Source organism: Salvelinus namaycush, chromosome 38 (genome assembly GCF_016432855.1).
Source record: "Salvelinus namaycush isolate Seneca chromosome 38, SaNama_1.0, whole genome shotgun sequence".
Lineage (NCBI taxonomy): Eukaryota > Metazoa > Chordata > Actinopteri > Salmoniformes > Salmonidae > Salvelinus > Salvelinus namaycush.
The window spans coordinates 9,696,629-9,719,738 of NC_052344.1; the positions used below are offsets into that span (position 1 = coordinate 9,696,629).

At 45.0% G+C, this 23,110-nt stretch overlaps 1 protein-coding gene across 2 annotated transcripts in view; it reads left to right on the plus strand.

Annotated features, from left to right (window-relative positions):
• LOC120032019 (scm-like with four MBT domains protein 2) overlaps positions 1-17,344 on the plus strand; it is a 56,564-nt gene extending 39,220 nt beyond the window's left edge. For both annotated transcript variants that reach the window (XM_038977928.1, XM_038977929.1), the window contains 16 exons: positions 569-657; positions 4,565-4,808; positions 7,397-7,494; positions 8,514-8,615; positions 8,760-8,990; positions 9,469-9,595; positions 9,675-9,788; positions 9,941-9,983; positions 10,649-10,716; positions 11,619-11,758; positions 12,318-12,427; positions 12,559-12,734; positions 13,023-13,183; positions 14,154-14,426; positions 14,634-14,762; positions 15,172-17,344. In XM_038977928.1, the coding sequence (XP_038833856.1) occupies positions 569-657; positions 4,565-4,808; positions 7,397-7,494; positions 8,514-8,615; positions 8,760-8,990; positions 9,469-9,595; positions 9,675-9,788; positions 9,941-9,983; positions 10,649-10,716; positions 11,619-11,758; positions 12,318-12,427; positions 12,559-12,734; positions 13,023-13,183; positions 14,154-14,426; positions 14,634-14,762; positions 15,172-15,312 (2,246 nt within the window). In that variant the 3' untranslated portion in view covers positions 15,313-17,344. The remainder of the gene's footprint in view (positions 1-568; positions 658-4,564; positions 4,809-7,396; positions 7,495-8,513; positions 8,616-8,759; positions 8,991-9,468; positions 9,596-9,674; positions 9,789-9,940; positions 9,984-10,648; positions 10,717-11,618; positions 11,759-12,317; positions 12,428-12,558; positions 12,735-13,022; positions 13,184-14,153; positions 14,427-14,633; positions 14,763-15,171) is intronic.
• Positions 17,345-23,110: the final 5,766 nt, after the last annotated feature.

Sequence of the window (23,110 nt, forward strand, 5' to 3'; positions counted from 1 at the left end):
TTTATATCAAAGGAGTGCCTTTTGATTTGACGGCCTGCACATGCTCAGTTTGGTGCGAGATGACCGTTAAACCTGATGAAGTGTTTCTACGCATGAGCTTAGTTAGCCAGTGTCGCCATGACATCGCCTACAAGTGTGTTCGGGGATTTCTATTGGAGAAGCAGTTTCTTTGGGAAGTCACTAGTCAGCGTGGAGTCAAAAGTAAAATCAAGACCCACAATGCACCATGAATTAAACATCACTACTGTTGCACTGTGGGAAACAGAAAGTGGAGTAAACAAACATGTCCTATGCAAATGAGCAGGAACCAACCATTTAAATGGCTCTGGAAAGGGTGATACGTGTGTGTGTGTTCATTCATGCCTGCTTTTTCTACCATGCTCCCATTGTATCTCGTTAAACACCTGCGTATGTGGACTGCTCTATAATGTAGTGCTCTGTATCTAACTGTTTTCCACTGTTGTTCACTGCTTAGCCTGGTGCAAATATATGTAAATGCATTGTCATGTATGGTTTCGCTTGCACAGTATATTTGACCGTCTATCTCTCCCTCTGTTCTGTCTTGTAGCCATCAAGGATAAGTACAGTGACTGGACAGATTTTCTCATCCAGGACTTGACTGGCTCACGGACCGCACCAGCAAACCTACTGGAAGGGGTGAGTACTGTCTCGGTGGGAGTGTGACGGAGAACGAGATGGAGAGAAGGAGGAAGAGAGATAATGAGACTGTGTATACGTAGGTGACACCCGTGTATTAACCATCAACACATTTAGAGCTTTAGCTAATCTGTTGAGCTCTGTATGTTAAGCAGAAGTTTCACCCCATATAATACCAGTTCCCTCTCAAAGAGGAAATCACACATGCAGTGCCATCAAAGAGGTATCAAAATACCTCTTGACTTATTCCGTATTGTGTTGTCTTACAGCCTGAATTCAAAAATGGATTACATTTATATTTGTTCTCAACCATCTACACACAATACCCCCACAATGACTAAGGGAAAATAGGATTTCAGAAATGTTAGCAAATGTATTGAAAATGAAATACAGAAATATCTCATTCACATAAGTATTCACACGAGTCAATACATGTTAGAATCACCTTTGGCAGCGATTACAGCTGTGAGTCTTTCTGGGTAAGTCTCTAAGAGCTTTGCACACCTGGATTTGACAAATTTTGCACATTATTCTTTTTAAAATTCTTCAAGCTCTGTCAAGTTGGTTGTTGATCATTGCTAGACAGCCACTTTCAAGTCTTGCCATAGATTTTCAAGCAGATTTAAGACAAAACTGTAACTAGGCAACTCAGGAACATTCAATGCCGCCTTGGTAAGAAACTCCAATGTATATTTGGCCTTGTGTTTTAGGTTATTGTCCTGTTGAAAGGTGAATTTGTCTCCCAGTGTCTGTGGGAAAGCAGACTGAACTAGGTTTTCCTCTAGGATTTGGCCTGTGCTTAGCTCTATTCCGTTTCTTTTTATCATAAAAGGATGGGGATTTTTTAAATCAAACCAAACTTTATTTGCCACATGCGCCGAATACAACAAGTGTAGACTTTACCGTGAAATGCTTACTTACAAGCCCTTAACCAACAGTGCAGTTCAAGAAGAGTTAAGAAAATATTAACTGAGTAGACTAAAGTAAAAAATAAGAATAAAAAGTAACACAATAAGAATAACAATAACGAGGCTATATACAGGGAGCACCGGTACTGAGTCAGTGTGCGGGGGTACAGGTTAGTTGAGGTAATCTGTACATGTAGGTTGGGGTGAAGTGACTATGTATAGGTAATAAACAGCGAGTAGCAGCAATGTACAAAAGGGAGGGGGGGGTCGTCAATGTAAATTGTCCAGTGGCGATTTTATGAATTGTTCAGCAGTCTTATGGCTTGGGGGTAGAAGCTGTTGAGAAACCTTTTGGTCCTAGACTTGGCGCTCCGGTACCGCTTGCCATGCGGTAGCAGAGAAAACAGTCTATGACTTGGGTGACTGGAGTCTCTGACAATTTTATGGGCTTTCCTCTGACACCGCCTATTAAATAGGTCCTGGATGGCAGGAAGCTTGGCCCCGGTGATGTACTGGGCCATTCGCACTACCCTCTGTAGCGCCTTACGGTCAGATGCCGAGCAGTTGCCATACCAGGCGGTGATGCAACCGGTCAGGATGCTCTCAATGGTGCAGCTGTAGAACCTTTTGAGGATCTGGAAAAGGTTTTGTCGTGCTCTCTTTACGACTGTCTTGGTATATTTGGACCATGATAGTTCGTTGGTGATGTGGACACCAAGGAACTTAACTCTCGACCCGCTCCACTACAGCCTCGTCGATGTTAATGGCGGCCTGTTCGGACCACCTTTTCCTGTAGTCCACGATCAGCTCATTAGTCTTGCTCACATTCAGGGAGAGGTTGTTGTCCTGGCACCACCTTGCCAGCTCTCTGAGCTCCTTCCTATAGGCCGTCTCGTTGTTGTCGGTGATCAGGCCTACCATTGTTGTGTCATCAGCAAACTTAATGATGGTGTTGGAGTCGTGCCTGGCCGTGCAGTCATGAGTGAACAAGGAGTACAGGAGGCGACTGAGCACGCACCCCTAAGAGGCCCCCGTGTTGAGGATCAGCGTGGCGGATGTGTCGTTACCTACCCTTACCACCTGGGGGCGGCCCATCAGGAAATCCAGGATCCAGTTGCAGAGGGAGGTGTTTAGTCCCAGAGTCCGTAGCTTAGTGATGAGCTTTGTGGGCACTATGGTGTTGAACGCTGTGCTGGTGTCAATGAACAGCATTCTCACATTGGTGTTCCCTTTGTCCAGGTGAGATAGTGGAGTGCGATTGAGATTGCGTCATCTGTGGATCTGCGAATTGGAGTGGGTCTAGGGTGTCCGGGAGGATGCTGTTGATGATTTCAAAGCACTTCATGGCTACCGATGTGAGTGCCACGGGACGGTAGGTTAGGCAGGTTACCTTAGCTTCCTTGGGCACAGGGACTATGGTGGTCTGCTTGAATTACAGAATCGGTCAGGGAGAGGTTGAAAATGTCAGTGAAGACACTTGACAGTTGGTCCGCGCATGCTTTGAGTACTGGTCCTGGTAATCCGTCTGGCCCAGCGGCTTTGTGAATGTTGACCTGTTTTAAGGTTTTGTTCACATCGGCTACTGAGAGCGTTATCAAACAGTCATCCAGAACAGCTGGTGCTCTCGTGCATGCTTCAGTGTTGCTTGCCTCCAAGTGAGCACAAAAGGCATTTAGCTCATCTGGCAGGCTAGCGTCACTGGGCAGCTCGCGTCTGGGTTTCCCTTTGTAGTCCGTAATAGTTTTCAAGCCCTGCCACATCCAACAAGCGTCAGAGCCGGTGTAGTAGGATCTTAATCCTTTATTGACGCTTTGCTTGTTTGATGGTTCATCTGAGGGCATAGGAGGGATTTCTTGTAAGCAGATTAGTCTCCCGCTCCTTGAAAGCGGCAGCTCTAGCCTTTAGCTCGATGCGGATGTTGCCTGTAATCCATGGTTTCTGGTTGGGATATGTACGTACAGTCACTGTGGGGGGGACGTCGTCAATGCACTTATTGATGAAGCCGATTAACATGCTCTTTGAAGAAGTAGGCTTTCAGGTGCTTTTGGAGATGGGCAGGGACTCTGCTGTCCTAACTTTAGGGGGATGCTGGCTCTGGAAGAGCTTGTACTGGGCTGAGTGGGAGCTGCCCTCCCGTAGGGGTGGGACTGCCAAGAGACCAGAGGTGGCAGAACGGAGTGCTCGGGTTGGGGTGTAGGATTTGAGCATAGCCTGAAGGTAGGGATGGGTAGTTCCTCTTGCTGCTCCGTAGGAAACCACCATGGTCTTGTAGTCGACGCTAGCTTCGACCTGAAGCCTGTGGAGTGTGTGAAGGAACGGGATGACATGGGAGAGCTTGGGAAGTTGCAGTTATCCAGACGGAAGATCACAAGTGCCTGGATTAGGACCTGCGCAGCTCCCTGCGTGTGGTAGGGTCATACTCTACGGATGTTGTAGAGCATGAACCTGCAGGAGCGAGTCATTGCTTTGATGTTTGCAGAGAACGACAGGGTTTTGTCCAGGGTCACGGCAAGGTTCTTTGCACTCTGGGAGGGCGACACTGGAGTTGTGAACCGTGATGGAGAGGTCTTTCAGCTGGCAGGCCTTCCCCGGTAGGAAGAGCAGCTCCGTCTTGTTGAGCTTGAGGTGGTGGGCCGACATCCAAGCTAAGATATCTGCCAGGCACGCAGAGATGCGTGTTGCCATCTGAGTGTCAGAAGAGGGGAAGGAGAAAAGTAGCTGAGTGTCATCCGCATAGCAGTGATAAGAGAGACCATGTGAGGATATTTCAGAACCCAGTGACTTGGTGTATAGAGAGAAGAGGGAGGGCCTAGAACTGAGCCCTGGGGGACACCAACCATTTTACATTCAGGCTACAACACAACAAAATGTAGAAGAAGTCAAGGGGTGTGAATACTTTCTGAAGGATCTGTACATACTTTCCATCAATTCCATTTTTCCCTCCCTCTCCATCTCTCTCCTCTCCTCTTCCTCTCCCTCTTTCCCATCCTTTTCTTCAGCCTCTGAGGGGGAAGAACACAGTGGATCTGATTGTGGAGGGTTCGGTGATGGAGGTACGGGACCTCACTGACCCCTACCTCTACTGGGCTGCCCGCGTCGCCCAGAACATTGGTGGGAGGCTCCGCCTGCGCCATGTAGGTCTCCAAGACGACGCCCACGACACCTGGCTGTTCTACCTCGACGTGAGGCTCCGCCCACTGGGCTGGGCTCAGGAGAACCGCCTGTCACTGGAGCCCCCAGCAGGTAAGGGGTCATAGCTGCATGGAGGGAGGGGCTCTGGGTCACATTCAGCTGTGGTAGTGGTAGTTTTAGTGGTGGGGTGAAACAAAAACCTGCAACTTTCCAGGACTCTCCAACTCTATTGGATTTACGGATTATTATGGGTTACTTATGAATCATATCACATGAGAGCCATAGATTAGGATCAAATGGTAACCTTGATGTCGTGAGGATCAATGTTACACCGACACATAATCATCTATTGTGTGTCAACGTTTTTATGACTGTTTTAGACCATTCAGAGCGCTGGGAGTTTCCCTTCTCTCTGTTCAATATCATAAACCACCTTATCAAGTCTCTGTCTGTCTCTCTGTCTCTCTGTCTGTCTCTGTCTATCTCTGTTTCTCTCTGTCTCTCTGTCTGTTTATCTAGCTGTCTGTCCGTCTCTCTGTCTCTCTGTCTGTCTCTATCTTTCACTGTCTCTGTCTGTCTCTGTCTTTCACTGTCTCTGTCTCTGTCTCTCTCTGTCTGTCTTTCTCTGTCTCTCTCTCTGTCTCTGTCTGTCTCTGTCTCTCTGTCTGTCTGTCTCTCTGTCTGTCTGTCTGTCTGTCTGTCTGTCTGTCTGTCTGTCTGTCTGTCTGTCTGTCTGTCTGTCTGTCTGTCTGTCTGTCTGTCTGTCTGTCTGTCTGTCTGTCTGTCTGTCTGTGTGTCTGTCTGTCTCTCCCTCTCTCTGTGTCTGACTCTGTGTCTGTCTCTCTGTGTCTGTCTCTCTGTGTCTGTCTCTCTTTCTCTCGCTCTCTGTCTCTCTCTCTATCTCTGTGTCTCTCTGTCTCTCTCTGTGTCTCTCTGTGTCTCTTTGTCTTTCTCTGTGTCTCTGTGTCTCTCTCTGTCTCTGTGTCTCTCTCTGTCTCTGTGTCTCTCTCTGTCTCTGTCTTTGTCTGTCTCTCTGACTGTCTGTCTCTCCCTCTCTCTGTCTGTCTCTCTGTTTCTGTCTCTGTCTGTCTGCCGTCTGTCTGTGTCTCTGTCTGTCTGTGTCTTTGTCTGTCTGTGTCTTTCTCTCTCTGTTTCTGTCTCTCTCTTTCTGTCTCTCTGTCTCTGTCTCCCTGTCTCTCTCTGTGTCTCTCTCTGTCTCTCTGTCTCCTTGTCTCTCTCTCTCTCCCTGTCTCTCTCTTTGTCTCCCGTGTCTCTCTCTGTCTCCCTGTGTCTCTGTCTCCCTGTGTCTCTCTCTGTCTCCCTGTGTCTCTCTCTGTCTCCCTGTGTCTCTCTCTGTCTCCCTGTATCTCTCTCTGTCTCCTTGTGTCTCTCTCTGTCTCCCTGTGTCTCTCTCTGTGTCTCTCTCTGTGTCTCTCTCTGTCTGTGTCTGTCTGTCTGTCTGTCTGTCTGTCTGTCTGTCTGTCTGTCTGTCTGTCTGTCTGTCTGTCTGTCTGTCTGTCTGTGTTTCTCTCTGTGTCTGTGTCTGTGTCTGTGTCTGAGTTTCTCTCTGTCTCTCTGTGTCTCTCTGTGTCTCTCTCTGTGTCTCTCTGTGTCTCTGTCTCTCTCTCTCTGTCTCGCTGTCTCTTTCTCTCTGTCTCGCTGTCTCTTTCTCTCTTTATCTCTGTGTCTGTGTCTCTCTCTTTGTCTCTCTGTCTGTCTGTGTGTCTGTCTGTCTCTCCCTCTCTCTGTGTCTGTTTCTCTGTGTCTGTCTGTCTGTCTGTCTGTCTGTCTGTCTGTCTGTCTGTCTGTCTGTCTGTCTGTCTGTCTGTCCCTCTGTTTCTGTCTCTCTGTTTCTGTCTCTCTGTTTCTGTCTCTCTGTTTCTGTCTCTCTGTTTCTGTCTCTCCCTCTGTTTCTGTCTCTCTGTATGTCCCTGTCTGTCTCAATCTGTCTCTCTCTGTCTGTGTTTGTCTCTGTGTCTCTCTCTCTGTGTCTCTCTCTGTCTGTGTTTCTCTCTGTGTCTCTCTCTCTGTGTCTCTCTCTGAATGACTCAGCACGCTGGCTTCAGTTCAAGATTTAGATCTTTCAGTTTCAACTTCTACAGAACTGATGACTTTGTCAAAAACGCCTTTCCACAGAACATAACACACACAATGTCACAGTCATAGCAACACACTCACACTTGCAATGACACATAGAAGCATGTTCCTTCAGACATACATACACTGGTCCACTGTTATAACATAACATGGAAAATGTACAACTCCACAAAAGTTTACAAATCTCCTCTCCAAATGATCGATAGAAGTCCTTATGATTGTCTCCAGTCTCAGCTGTAGTTCCAGGTAAGCCAGTTTGTAGAGAGTGAGAAGGGGAGGGTCATGTGGTTGTAAGATGTATTCATTTAAATGACATCTGATATAAAAACTAAAAAACATTTGGGAAACACTGGGAGAGGTTTTCTTAAAGGGATAGTGTGAGATGTTGGGGATGAAGCCCTCTCTACTAACCCAGTCAGATGAACCCATGGACACCACTTTTATGTCTGCATGCAGTTTGAAGGAAGTTAAAGCTAGTTTTGTGAGACATTGCTGAATATTTCCCTTTAAATAAACAGTTGAGAGAGATTTGTAAGGTCTTTCATTTGATGCTGAGTTTCAGTCATATTCTGACTGTCGTCTCTCTCTCTCTCTCGTCTCAGAGTTGCGCGGCCTGAAGAGCGCCCTCGAGTGGCAGGAGGCCCTGGAGGCGGCGCGGAGCGAGGCCCAGCAGAACCCACTGCCCCTGGAGGTGTTTAAGGTGAGGGTCAGCCACACAGGAAGTAGCCCTGTGACACAGGAAGTGCTTCGACACGCAACCAACTTAATGTGTACTCTTGTGCAGGTTCGTCAGTTCCCGTGACCATTCTTGCTGCGTGTGCTATCAGGCCATGTGGGGCGGATGGTTTAACAGTTACACAAATCAAATACTCACTTAATCAATGTAGTCAAACCCCTGAGTTTCGATCAGTCATTTAACAGACGATATCATGTCAGTCAGATTCCACTCAACCCAGTTAAAACTCTTCTCTGTCCTGGCTCCCCAATGGTCGAACAAGCTTCCCACTAATGTCAAGACTTCGCCAATCTTCTCTAAAAAAATCAACAACAAAAAAATGGTATGATACTTGAAAGAGTATCATATATAGAATCCCACGGTAAACAAAAGCACTGACTTTGTGAATAACTACTTTGTCGAGGGGAAATGTACTTACTACTATTGCGATATAGTTGTCTCACCTAGCTATCTGAAGATGGATGCACCAACGGTAAGTCACTCTGGATAAGAGTGTCTGCTAAATGACTCAAATGTCAACGTAAAATGATTACGTTACATAGCTCCGACACCTCCGATCCTGTCTGTGTGTGGGTGTGTGTATTGTGTGTGGGTTGATGGTGTGTGTGTGTGTGTGGTGATAAGCTGCTGTCTTTCCCACGCCCCTAAGTCTGGGTGTGTACCTGTCGTACAGGCGACAGTGATATGACTGGACCCGTCTGATGGCCTCGGTGGCAGTGGGTTTCAAAGGGCCACACTACCTAGCTCTATTTGTCTCTATAGGTCAAACACACCTGTCACAGACAATTAGTTAGACTCACATAGGCATTATTTGATCTAACTCAGAGCATATTTGGGCGGTTGAGCAAACTAGTCATAAATATCAAAGTAATAACATTTTAATTATATAGCCTAGCCCCACTGCTTAGTGTTTGTTAACAAAGCCTGTTTGCAGTGACCATTAAAAGACGTGTGTGTTTTCCATGGTGACCCGGTTGTTTCAGGACCATGCAGACTTGACCAAACACTCCTTCAGGACGGGGATGAAGCTGGAGATGGTGTCGCCGTCGGAACCGTTCCACATCTGCCCTGTATCTGTCACACAGGTGGGCCTACCTGGCCATTTCAAACGTTAGCCAACTCTATCAAACCCCACCAAACAGTATCACACCTAGTCATACCCTTAAAAGTGTCTCTATGTGTTAATGCAGCCATGGTAATATCGCTCCCATCATTCTGTCTCTCTGTAGGTCTACAATGAGCACTACTTCCAGGTCACAGTGGATGACCTCACTCCAGAGGCCACACCCCTGTCCCTGGTGTGCCATTCTGAGTCGCCGGGCATCCTCCCTGTCCAGTGGTGTCTGAAGAACGGGATTGGTCTAGAGCGGCCCATGGGCTACCAGAGCCAGGACTTTGATTGGGCGGACTACCTGAAACAGAGTGGGACTGAGGCCGTCCCCGACGCATGCTTCCCGGACGTAAGATACTTTCTCTTCCTAGTGGGTCTGTTCTATGTGCACTGGTGTACAAAATGTTTGTTTTTTTACACCAGCTTCAAACAGCTAAAAATACAATATTTTTGGTGATGGAAAATATATTTCACAGCAGTTAACATGGTACAATGATTCTCTACACTATGACTGCTTGTTTTGTCACAAAATGAAATTAGGTGAACTATTAGAATTTTAGCAACCAGGAAATGGTGGAGCGATTTCTGCATATTGCACCTTTAAATGAGCGATTATTCATTAACAACAGACATTCCCTCTCAATCAAACAAGACCAAGGAGAATGTGTGTGGCTTAAGTCTTTTGTGCAGAATGATCCATTGTTATGTCTACTGTTTATCCCATTTTTTGTGTGTGTGTGTGTGTGTGTGTGTGTGTGTGTGTGTGTGTGTGTGTGTGTGTGTGTGTGTGTGTGTGTGTGTGTGTGTGTGTGTGTGTGTGTGTGTAGGCGTGGCAGAGCCGAGGCTTCGCTAAAGACATGTGGCTGGAGGCCGTTAACCCTGTCAGGCCCACCGAGGTGTGTGTGGCTCAGATCACACAGGTCAGGGGTCGCCTGCTGTGGCTCAGACTGGAAGGTGAGACCTGTGTGTGTGTGTGCGCGTGTGTGTGTGTGTGGACAGCTGTCTTAACCCATGCTCTTTTGTCCCTCTCCAGGCCTGCCTAAGTCCGTCCCTGAATGTATTGTGGATGTGGAGTCCATGGACATCTTTCCTGTAGGATGGTGTGAGACCAATGCTTACCTCTTGACTCCTCCACTGAAGCCTGTCTGTAAGTATCCCCGCATCTTTCTCTCTCACACACACACACACACACACACACACACACACACACACACACACACACACACACACACACACACACACACACACACACACACACACCTACACAGTGCAAACCCTATTATTTTGTGTTGATTGCAGGCCAGCAGCAGAAGAAGATAGCCGTTGTCCAGCCAGAGAAGCAGTAAGTTCGCTGATGCTCCAAAACTACAGAGAACCACCCTCACTGTTCCATTCCTTTTTTTAAAAGCCCCATCCAGCACTTTAACAGTTCCATCACACAGATTGCTATTCCACTCTAAAAACAAATCAATGCATTGCCAAGCCATGTCAGCAGCCACAGAAATGTATGGCCTATACTTTACAGTACAACCTCCTAGATGGAGAACACACTCAAGTAGATAGCCTTAAAAAGCCTCGAGGCCCCTCTCTCTCAAACCATAGCCTTCCCCCCCGGAACAGTAGCTAGCTGTTCACTCGGAAATTGCCGGGGTTTTTTTCAGCGGACAGATTTATTATATTGACAAATGACATGTTTCAGTCGCGGCTGGGAAACGCAGCTCTGAAGGATCAGGGTAGTGGTCGTTCAGAGACGACATATGAGGCTTTCAGTAACACTTTGTCAACCTCTCTCGTCTAACCTCTTTTGCTATATCTCTCACCCAAGGGACTCATTCATCAATAGCCCTCATTCTTTTCCGTTGTTGTTCAGTTGTGTTAGGGGAAGGACATGTATCACACTCAGCTAAATCTGACAGGGTCTTAAATAGCTGTGTCTTTGATTGGACGACTTTGCTGTTCACTCGATTGATTGATTGGCTCATGGGTTGATTGATATTCCGTCTGTAGGTTGGCTCCGCCGCAACCCGTGGAGACAATCCCTCTCGACCTCTGCGAACCCGTTGCCATGGACACAGGTAAACAAGATTCATAATTTAAATATGAGATTGTTTATTTATAGCTATTAATGAAAATGAGAGTTAATGATGATCATGATTAGCATGGAAAAGCCCTGGAGAGAGAGAGTGTGTGTGTGTGTGTGTGTGTGTGTGTGTGTGTGTGCGCGTGCATGCGTGCGTGCGTTAGCCACACCTGTTTCAAAGCAGATTCATATTGATGAGCAAACAACATTCGTCTGTCTAACAGTTGCTCTTCACAATCACGGTTGGTACCTCACAGCTTGTCTCAGAAAAGTGTTGCTTTCGAACAAGCTTCTACATATCAATCAATATTACACTTCTGTTAGCACTCCTCTCAACATTTTACACAGCCAATGTTCTGTTTATTTAGTGTGTGTGTGTGGGCAGGGGGGGGGGGGGGGGGGGTGCATCAGTATTGTGTCCATAAGAGACTCATGCCCTTCTAAGTTCTGTAAAATCACTTGCTCATGCATATTTATAATTTGTCTTATTACTATTCAACCGGAGCTGTGCAATTCCAGGTGTATGAGTAACAAAGTGTAAACTGAGGTGTGGCGTCACATTATGTACAGCACACCTCTAATACAAGCCTCATTAACAAGCCAGTGGAGTTTTAGAACAAGTCATACATAATGGAAGTGTTGGGCTGCTTTTACACAGGCAGCCCAATTCTGATGTTTTTTCCACTCATTTGTCTGGTCTTTTTCAGAGCTGATCTGATCGGTCAAAAGACAAATTAGTAAGAAAAAATATCACAATTGGTCTGCCTGTCTAAACTAATTGGACTTCTATATAGTCTATCAAGAGATTGAACTTGATAGGCTGCCTGACATTCTTATACCTGTCTGTCATTGGATGCTTGTCTGATGTCCCATGATGCTTCTCTCTCTCCTCCCCAGGCTCAGCCAATGGGAGATACTGTTGTTCCAAGATCTATGTGAACCAACGCTGTTTCTCTGGCCCTTACCTGAACAAGGGGCGCATCGCTGAGCTGCCCCAGGCTGTAGGACCGGGGAAATGCACTCTGGTCCTCAAAGAGGTAAGTAGAGAAACATCAACATACTGGTTGCATCCAAATCTATTCCCACGACTGTTGACCAGAGTCCTATGGGATCCCAAAAACTAACAACAGACTCCGGAGGAGGTGGAGAGGCATATGCCTAATTAAAGGAACGGAGAGGGGAGGGGGGAGGAGGGAAGGAGAGAGAGAAGGAAATGTCTTGTTAACCACCTGCGGTCTCTCAGCATCAGCTTCAGTTTAATTTGAACTGTCAGTCATTTCTGTTTACACACACACACACACACACACACACACACACACACACACACACACACACACACACACACACACACACACACACACACACACACACACACACACACACACACACACACACACAGTAACTCAGCAAAAACAGCCTTTAATTTCCCTAGATACCCCCTAGTGTGAGTGTGTGAAAGTGTGTTCATTTGAGTGTGTTTGTGTCCTACTGGTTTTAGTAGTTCTCTGGTTTTTGTGTCACGCTCACTTCACAACTAGGGAGAAAAAAATGACAATGTCTTGAAGAAAGTGTGTTCTCCTGTGTGTCCCCGTGCAGGTGCTGAGCATGCTAATCAATGCGGCCTACAAGCCTGGGCGTGTCCTGAGGGAACTACAGGATGTAGAAGAGCAGCACTGGGACTGCCACGAGGAGACCCTCAAAGCCAAGTGAGTCCCACCTGGAGGAGCTCGACCAGGATTGGAGCGACCATTAGGCTCCTGGTGACCATCCTGAGTGTAAGGTCATGTATGAACAATCCCGTTGGCCTGAGCTGACACTGTTTCTCTCCGCTCCTTAGATACAAAGGGAAGACGTATCGATCGTCCATCCGGATCGTGCGTCTGGCAGAGCAGATCCCAGACTTCTGTCGTAAAGTGTGTGTGAAGCTGCAGTGCTGTCCCAACCTCTTCAGCCCCGTCCAAGTCACAGACCAGTGTCCTGAGAACTGCTCTATGCAGACCAAGACCAAATATAGTGAGTGTGTGTGTAGGTGTGGTTACTCTACTTGTGTGTTCATGTGTGGGTTTCTGTTGATGGGAACTAAGATCAACTTCATATATGTTTGTAGGTTGGTGTGTGCGTGCGCGAACAAATACAGTAATTTTCTACAAGTGTGAGTTTGTGTGTCTGTCACAAAAAACACACACACACACACACGAAAATACACACAGCCATTTGTTTGATTAAACCCCCTTTTAAATGAATAGCTAACCTGCGTCAGAATTGAGCCCATATGAACTGTGTTGAGTGTTGTGTCCCCAGCGTATTACTACGGTAAGAAGAAGAAACTGTCTAAGCCGTTTGGAGGAGAGGAGAGTCTGGAGGCCAAACCCACACGACGCAGGAAGAAGAGGAAGGCCATCTTTGTCCAGAAGAAACGGCGCTCGTCTGCAGTGGACTACACTCCTGCAGGGTCACCACAGGTCTGACAGAGCACTCCCTCTATTTCGGTCTGTCTGTCGCTCTCTCCATGTCTCTCTTTCTCTTGTGTATAAGAGTGAAGGCTGTGTTCCCCTCCCCCTCTCTTTTTCCTTTTCTTTCTTTCTCGCTCTCTCTGTGGGTCTCTCTTTCTCTCCCTTCATGTCTCTTTCTCTCCGTGTCTCTCTTTCTATCAATGTCTCTCTCTATCCGCGTCTCTCTCTCTTTCTCTCCGTGTCTCTCTTTCTATCCGTGTCTCTCTCTATCCGCGTCTCTCTCTCTTTCTCTCCGTGTCTCTCTCTCTTTCTCTCCGTGTCTCTCTCTTTCTCTCCGTGTCTCTTTCTTTCTCTCCGTGTCTCTCTCTTTCTCTCCGTGTCTCTCTCTCTCTGTGTGTCTCTCTCTCTTTCTCTCTGTGTCTCTCTTTCTGTCTGTGTGTCTCTCTCGCTTTCTCTCTGTGTCTCTCTCTTTTTCTCTGTCTCTCGCTCTGTGTGTCTCTCTTTCTCTCTTTGTCTCTCTCTGTGTGTCTCTCTTTCTCTCTGTGTCTCTGTGTCTCTCTCTCTTTGTCTGTGTCTCTCTTTCTCTCTTTGTCTCTCTCTTTCTCTCTGTGTCTCTTTCTCTGTCTCTCTCTTTCTCTCTTTGTCTCTCTCTGTGTGTGTCTCTGTGTCTCTCTCTCTTTGTCTGTGTCTCTCTTTCTCTCTGTGTCTCTCTTTCTCTCTGTGTCTCTCTTTCTCTGTGTCTCTCTTTCTCTCTTTGTCTCTCTCTGTGTGTGTCTCTGTGTCTCTCTCTCTTTGTCTGTATCTCCCTTTCTCTGTGTCTCTCTTTCTCTCTGTCTCTGTGTGTCTCTCTTTCTCTCTCTCTCTTCGTGTGTCTCTTCTCTCTCTTGTCTCCTTCTCTCTCTTCTTGTGTGTATTTCTTTCTATTACATAATGGACTTGATTGTCACTGCTCTAAGATTGACCCTATAACTCCCAACAGGACAGTGATGAAGACGAGGATGAAGATGATCTTATGTTGCAGTCGGGCAGTGAAGAAGGCACCAGCTCTGAGCCGCGCGAGGACCACATAGACACGTCCTCTGTGGAGGTGGCTAACAGCCGGCCGCGGCGCACCGTGACGCTACGCAGGGCCACCCATACCGGCATAGCTTCGGGCAGCCGTGAGGGTCCTGAAAGCAGGAGGCGGAGCACTCGGTCCCTGTCATATAACCAGGGGAACAAGTACCACCCACCCAAGAGACAGGAGATGCAGGTGAGAGCAAATGCTACACGCAGAGACACACACATACACAGACCCACAATAATGAAGATGTGATTTAGTATTTGATGGGTTCTTTGCCTCCCTGGTGGCCGGGTGGCCCAGATATGGTCAGTGAATGGCATTCTGATGTCATATCCAGTCGATAAAGGTCCTGTATGTAGATTAATCTTTGTGGCCATGTGTCCTGTGGTCCTGCAGGTGGAGTGTAGTGAGGCGGAGTGCCGGCTGGTGCTGGAGAGGAACCCTCTGGAGTGGTCCGTAGAAGACGTGGTCACGTTCATCACCTCCACCGACTGTGCTGCTCTCGCCAACATCTTCCAGGAGCAGGTACACACACACACTGTGCACACACTCTGAAATACATGCAGACACACACATCCCCAATTCAACACACTTTCTCGTTTGATGTACAGACTCTCTCTTCACATTATCATTGACATCGTCATCCTTTCCTCTGTCTCTCTGTCCTTATTCTCTGTCTCTGACTCTCTGTCTCTCTGTCCTTATTCTCTGTCTCTGTCCTTATTCTCTATCTCTGTCTCTCTGTCTCTGTCTCTCTGTCCTTATTCTCTGTCTCTGACTCTCTGTCTCTCTGTCCTTATTCTCTGTCTCTGTCCTTATTCTCTATCTCTGTCTCTCTGTCTCTGTCTCTCTGTCCTTATTCTCTGTCTCTCTGTCCTTATTCTCTGTCTCTCTGTCCTTATTCTCTGTCTCTCTGTCCTTATTGTCTCTGCAGGACATAGATGGCCAGGCGTTGTTGTTGCTGACCCTGCCCACAGTCCAGGAGTGTATGGAGTTGAAGCTGGGTCCAGCCATCAAGCTGTGTCACCAGATAGAGAGGGTCAAGGTGGCCTTCTATGCCCAGTACGCCAACTGATCCTGGGCATCTCACCTGGCACCTTTTACCCTGTAGAGCACAGGCTGTCTGGAGACACCCCGCCCAGTACACCTTCATCTGAGGAAGAGGAGGAGAGATGATTTCGCTTAATGCCAAGTCTGGGATTACCTGGTCTGGAAAGCTGGGAGGAAAGTGGGAAAACTGGTAATGCTGTCGCTTAGGAATTCCTCAATTCTGGACAAGGATTACCTGGCCACTTTTCCGTGGATTACTGATGTCACATAGAGAAGGAAGTGACGTCAGAGGAAGTAGAGGAGGAGCTACCCACATACAGAGCTCAGGACGTCATCTGCGACAACAGGCAGAGATGGATTGGAAGGTTCAGATTTCCATAGTATTGTGTGGAAGGATCAGTCAACTGTGAATGGTTGAGTACGATACATATGAGTCAATCCATATGGAATACAGATCTGTGAAGAAACTGATCGAAATTGAGGATTATTTTCTTGGAAAATCTTATTTTTTTACATGCTGTTTCAGACTAATGGCCCTGGCAGTGTTTAAGTTATGAACAAATGTTATTAAATATTTGTTCAATGTTTTCCCTCTTTGTTATATTTAAGTAAATTAGCTTACTATATTTCATTAACGAAAATCGGTTAGTAACCTACAATATATTTGCAATATTTATTGTATTCCTTATTGAATAGATATCATATCTTATTTGGATATAAGAAAAATATATTTAGAGAGAGTTGATAGGCTATTGAAATGTCCAAGTCTTTGGGTTCAAATATGTATTTAAGGTTGTTCATGAGTTATTCCAGTCAATAGTAATTTAGTCCTGTTAATAAATTATCCGTTTTTTCTTGTGTGCATAGGGACATAGTAGGTCCGCTGCATTTTCTCATTAAGTTTGTAAAAAATCCTGGTAACACTTTATTTGAATGGTCCATCTGCAGATGCTCTACAGGCTATCAGTAACATTTCAACTAACTGTCTACTAGCCCTAACCTAACCCTTATTCTAAACCTTACCCTAACCGTAACCTTAGCAAGCAGTTGCTTATCAACAGATGGTCAGTTGCTTATCAACAGATGGTCAGTTGCTTATCAACAGATAGTCAGTTGCTTATCAACAGATAGTCTGTTGCTAGTATCTACAATGTGGCCAAAGTCCTGAAATAGCTTTTTACCCTTTTCACTTTTTAAGAAGTTGTTTTCACAATCATGTAAACAGTCATGTCAAATACATTGTATCCATCTATGCAAAATGCGGTGCAGATATTTTTGATAAGTGTTGATAAGAAAATACATTTCTACTGATTTTGTAATGACGTTTTGTTTTCTAGTTTTTATAGAGATGAATAATTCATCAAAGTGTTTTTTTAAACCATGTATGAACTCACAGGAGGGTAGGCCTGAATGAACTACATAGGTAGTCATAACCATTCCATTACTGATTTGGATTTCATTGTGTTTCTTCATGCAGGCAGTGACTAATAGCCTGTTGTATTTCCAAGACTGTAACATGTTCTTAATGTAATATACATTTAATTTAATACAAACAGTACATATTCAGATGAGAGTATTTCACAGCAGCAAGGCGAGTCGTGCTTCACCAATTTTCTGTTACTGCACAGTTGAATTAATTTAATAGCACATACACCAACTCTGACACTTTCGATTGAGCCAGTCTGAAAAGTGTTTTAATCAACTGCTACCTAAAATGGTTGCCTGGCAACACAATTTCTAACGTCTGTTTTGCATGATTTTCTTCCCTTTTCCCAGCTGTGTCTGAAAACAAACTGGATACATTTTGATTGCAGAGAAGTAAACAACCATTTAACTGTTTGGTTTTTTTAAAGCCATTTTTAAAATATTTTTTATCTCATGTACAAGTGGCAATTTCAGACAATCTTCTGAAGTCAGTCGATGATTTTAATGTATTCAAACAGTGAATGTAATAGTAAATCTTTTGTTAACACAATAGCCCAATATTATGAGTAAGAGCTGGCAACCGCAGACGACTACAATATTTTGTCATATCTTTTAAAAGAGTTCGATCCTTACCGTGTCTTGTAGTCCCTTAATTTTTTGGGGCAAGTGTTGAGAGGCCTGTCACTTAAGATGGAGGGTTGTGATTGGATATGGTCCCAGGTTAGTGGATCCTGTTAAGACCTACATAACTCCATTCATATAGAGCAGTAGTACTGTGTGTCAGGACAGTTGTGATAGACTGTACAGACCCAGGAAACAGCACGTAGAGGAAGAAGAGTTAACCATGTGTGTTTGTGGTTAACCACCTCTCTGTGCTCTCGCACTACAGCACTCCCGTTGCAGCAGGCCTGGGTCACGACAGCGCTGGTCTGGTCGTTCAGAGAGAAAGATAAAGACAGAAAGACAACAATCAAGTTAGAAAATGATTAGGCTATACCGTTTTCAGTAATTGTCTTGGTTAATATACACACTCACTCACACACACCACGTTGACACTCGCACACAAAACCCAAACACATTCACATGAACGACAAACGCCCACACACGCGCGTGTGCAGACCGACACAACACAAACACACATACATACAGTTGAAGTCGAAAGTTTACATACACTTAGGTTGGAGTCATTAAAACTCGTTTTTCAACCACTCCACAAATGTCTTGTTAACAAACTATAGTTTTGACAAGTCGGTTAGGACATCTACTTTGTGCATGACACAAGTCATTTTTCCAACAATTGTTTACAGACAGATTATTTCACTTATAATTCACAGTATCACAATTCCAGTGGGTCAGAAGTTTACATGCACTAAGTTGACTGCCTTTAAACAGGTTGGAAAATTCAGAAAAGTTATGTAATTGCATTAGATGCTTCTGATAGGCTAATTGACATCATTTGATTTAATTGCAGGTGTACCAGTTGATGTATGTCAAGGCCTACCTTCAAACGCAGTGCCTCTTTGCTTGACATCATGGAAAAATCAAAAGAAATCAGCCAAGACCTCAGATTTTTTTTTGTTGACCTCCACAAGTCTGCCTCATCCTTGGGAACAATTTCCAAACGCCTGAAGGTACCACGTTCATCTGTACAAACAATAGTACGCAAGTATAAACACCATGGGACCACACAGCTATCATACCGCTCAGGAAGGAGAGGCGTTCTGTCTCCTAGAGATGAACGTACTTTGGTGCGAAAAGTGCAAATCAATCCCAGAACAACAGCAAAGGACCTTATGAAGATGCTGGAGGAAACAGGTACAAAAGTATCTATATCCACAGTAAAACGAGTCCTATATCGACATAACCTGAAAGGCCGCTCAGCAAGGAAGAAGCCACTGCTCCAAAACCGCCATCAAAAAGCCAGACTACGATTTGCAACTGTACATGGAGACAAAGATCGTACTTTTTGGAGAAATGTCCTCTGGTCTGATGAAACAAAAATAAAACTGTTTGGCCATAATGACCATCGTTATGTTTGGAGGAAAAAGGGGGAGGCTTGCAAACCGAAGAACACCATCCTAACCGTGAAGCACGGGGTGGCAGCATCATGTTGTGGGGGCGCTTTTCTGCAGGAGGGACTGGTGCACTTCACAAATAAATGACATCATGAGGAATGAAAATTATGTGGATATATTGAAGCAACATCTCAAGACATCAGTCAGGAAGTTAAAGCTTGGTCGCAAATGGGTCTTCCAAATGGACAATGACCCCAAGCATACTTCCAAAGTTGTGGGAAAATGGCTTAAGGACAACAAAGTCAAGGTATTAGAATGGCCATCACAAAGCCCTGACCTCAATCCTATAGAAAATGTGTGGGCAGAACTGAAAAAGCGTGTCCGAGCAAGGAGGCCTACAAACCTGACTCAGTTACACCAGCTCTGTCAGGAGGAATGGGCCAAAATTCACCCAACTTATTGTGGGAAGTTTGTGGAAGGCTACGCGAAACGTTTGATCCAAGTTAAACAATTTAAAGGCAATGCTACCAAATACTAATTGAGTGTATGTACATTTCTGACCCACTGGGAATGTGATGAAAGAAATAAAAGCTGAAAGAAATCATTCTCTCTACTATTATTCTGACATTTCACATTCTTAAAATAAAGTGTTGATCCTAACTGACCTAAGACAGGGAATTCTTACTAGGATTAAATGTCAGGAATTATGAAAAACTGAGTTTAAATGTATTTGGCTAAGGTGTATGTAAACTTCCGACTTCAACTGTACATACATACACATTACACACTCGCACACACACACAGTTTTACACATCATTTGCTGCTGCTGCTCTGTTCTTTATTTGTCTCTTATCATCTATCCTGATGCCTAGTCACTTTACCCTGCCTTTATGTATATGCACTATATAAACCAAAGTATCTGGATACCCCTTTAAATTAGTGGATTCAGATATTTGAGTCACACTAGTTGTTGACAGGTGTATAAGATCGAGAACAGTCATACAATCTCCATAGACAAACAGTGATGGTCAACGTGGCACCGTCATAGATGCCATCTTTCCAACAAGTCAATTTGTAGAATTTCTGCCCTGCTAGAGATGCCCCAGTCAACTGTAAGTGCTGTTATTGTGAAGTGGAAACGTCTAGGATCTAGGCTCAGCCACAAAGTGGTAGGCCAGACAAGCACACAGAACAGGACCACCGAGTGCTGAAGCGCGTAGCGTTTATAAATCATCTGTCCTTGGTTGCAACACTCACTACAGAGTTCCAAACTGCCTGTTGAAGCAACGTCAGCACAATAACTGTTAGTCGAGAGCTTCATGAAATGGGTTTCCATGGCCGAGCAGCCGCACACAAGCCTAAGCTCACCATGCGCAATGCCAAGCATCAGCTGGAGTGGTGTAAAGCTCGCCGCCATTGAACTCTGGAGCAGTGGAAACGCGTTCTCTGGAGGGATGAATCGCGCTTTACCGTCTGGCAATCCGACGGACGAATCTGGGATTGCCGGATGCCAAGAGAACGCTACCTGCCCCAATGCATAGTGCCAACTGTAAAGTTTGGTGGGGGAGGAATAATGATCTGTGGCTGTTTTCATGGTTCAGGCTAGGCCCCTTTGTTCCAGTGAAGGGAAATCTTAACACTACAGCATACAATAACATTCTAGACGATTCTGTGCTTCCAACTTTGTGGCAACAGTTTGGGGAAGGCCCTTTCCTGTTTCAGCATGACAATGCCCCCATGAACAAAGCGAGGTCCGTACAAAAATGGTTTGTCGAGATCGGTGTGGAAGAACTTGACTGGCCTGTACAGTGCCCTGACGTCAACCCCATCTAACACCTTTGGGATGAATTGGAATGCCGACTGCGAGCCAGGCGTAATTGTCCAACATCAGTGCCCGACCTCATTAATGCTCTTGTGGCTGAATGGAAGCAAGTGCTGGAAGCAATGTTCCAACATCTAAACTCTGCGTCATTGGGAAGGGCTTGTATGCAAGCATTTCACAGTAAAGTCTACACCAGTTGTATTCTGCGCATGTGCCAAATACAATTTGATTTGTTTTGATTGAATAAACTTAAGTATTTAGTAAAATACACACTTCAATAAAGGAGCTGAAGTAAAGTATGTTTCCAGAGGGAATATACTTTGTACATTACAGTAGTTGATAAAAAACATCATCATTCAAATGAACCTTGTCTTCCGTTAATTGTCTGTCACGAAGCCATTTGATAAACAAGTAGTTTAAGCAGACAGATATGAAGTGGCGCTGTGGGTGCGTCCTCATTCGGAAAGGATTCACTATTGATTAAGGTTTATCTGTGTGGAATGACTGTGTATCTATAGCATCACAACTCTGTGTAACCAGCCAAACAATTTCCTCTCTATTCTTCATTATTCATAAGTCATCTGTACTGCCCAAATCACCATCTGCTCCTCTCCCATTTCCATATGCCTTTACAAAGTGAAGGATAAATCTGAAATGGGAAAAACAGACAGAGAAAGAGAGAGATGGAGAGATAGAATATGAATCTTTTTCTGGACCCCCTCATCTCTCTCTCAAAGATAATGAATTCACTGATGTTATCTTTGGGGGAATGGATGAAATGATAAACATTGAAATAAATTGCTCCTTTGAAAAATAATTAGCAGTGACACACAACAGGAGTGTGTTAGAGGGGGAGGGAGGTGTGGGGGGGTGGGGGTAAAAAATAGAAAAAGCCATCCGTGGATTTGAATTTCACTGCTTGTTTTTAGGCTTTCATACCAAATAGAATGCATTAAATGCATTAAAATGGTAGGAAATTATTTTTAAAAGAATTATATTCTCAAATGATATGCACTGTCTACATGTACTGTTTCTTCAAGATGTTGTATCCAATCATGCTGTCGGTAAGCCTTTGATTTCCTTTATCATTTATTAATGCGCCGCTGACTGCCAACCAGCCAAGCAAAGCTAGCAGAGAAAAAAAAGAGACGAGTCGTGAGCCTCTTGAGGCAAAAAATACATCACTCCATTATGAGAAATATCAAGCACATCTTTCCTCAGCTCTAACAATAAGACTGAAGGTGAGTTCGAACCAAATCATACACGGAGAAGGCCAAGGAGGCTTCAAACTCAATACAATGGAACCCAGTGGAGAAGGACAGTGGAGGGCAAACTCTTCATACAGGCACAACCAGACAGAGTGAGTAGATCTTATATCTGCACGACATATAGGACAGCTAGCTAAAGCTACAAGTAATGAACACAACTAAACTACAGCTCCACTAGGAGGTCAACTTCAGCTATTGGGGACTCTCTTTAACTACCCGTCACAGAGATCCAATTCAAGACTATGGGTGACACCCAAATGGCACCCTATTCCCCAAATGGCACCCTATTCCCCACTTTTTACCGGAGCCATGGGTAGTGCATTATAAAGTAGTGCACTACATTGGGAAAAAGGGTGCCATTTCAGACCTATGAGTGGGATTTATTCCCTGTTGTTCTGATAAAGGGATGTTGTTGTGTGGGCTGTTAAAACCTCCCTAAGAGGACTATCTGTCAGTAGCAGGCCTAATGTGAGATGGAGGGGGTCTGTTGGAGGTTTTTGTCCGTCCCTCTAAGGTCAAAGTGTTCATGGTGATCACTAAGGCTTCACGCTGCGTCAGTGAAATTCAAAGCCTGCAAGACTGAGAGCTGACAGGACATTACAGAGCGTCTACTCTTCTTTTCTCCTCTCTTCCTCTACTCTATCTCATCCCCCTCTCCCACGTTCCATTTTGAACCCATTTCCCTCTCATGCTGCTCAGTATTGTATCCTATTGGAGTGATCAGCCCAGACACAAGACATGTTCTAATTATCATGCTCCATTTCTGTGTGTGCCGGTGCGTACGTACAGTACATACAGTACCAGTCAAAAGTTTGGACACACCTACTCATTCCAGGGTTCTTCTTTATTTGTACTATTTTGTACATTGTAGAATAATAGTGATGACATCAAAACTATGAAATAACACACGGAATCATGTAGCAACCAGTGTTAAACAAATCAAAATATATTTTATATTTGAGATTCTTCAAAGTAACCACCCTTTGCCTTGATGACAGCATTGCACAATTTTGGCATTCTATAAACTAGCTTCAGGAGGTAGTCACCTGGAAAGCGTTTCAATTAACAGGTGTGCCTTGTTAAAAGTTAATTTGTGGAATTTCTTTCCTTCTTTAATGCGTTTGAGCCAATCAGTTGTGTTATGACAAGGTAGGGGGGTTTACAGAAGATAGCCCTATTTGGTAAAAGACCAAATCTATTTTATGGCAAGAACAGCTCAAATAAGCAAAGAGAAATGACAGCCCATCATTACTTTAAGACATGAAGGTCAGTCAATGCGGAAAATTCCAAGAA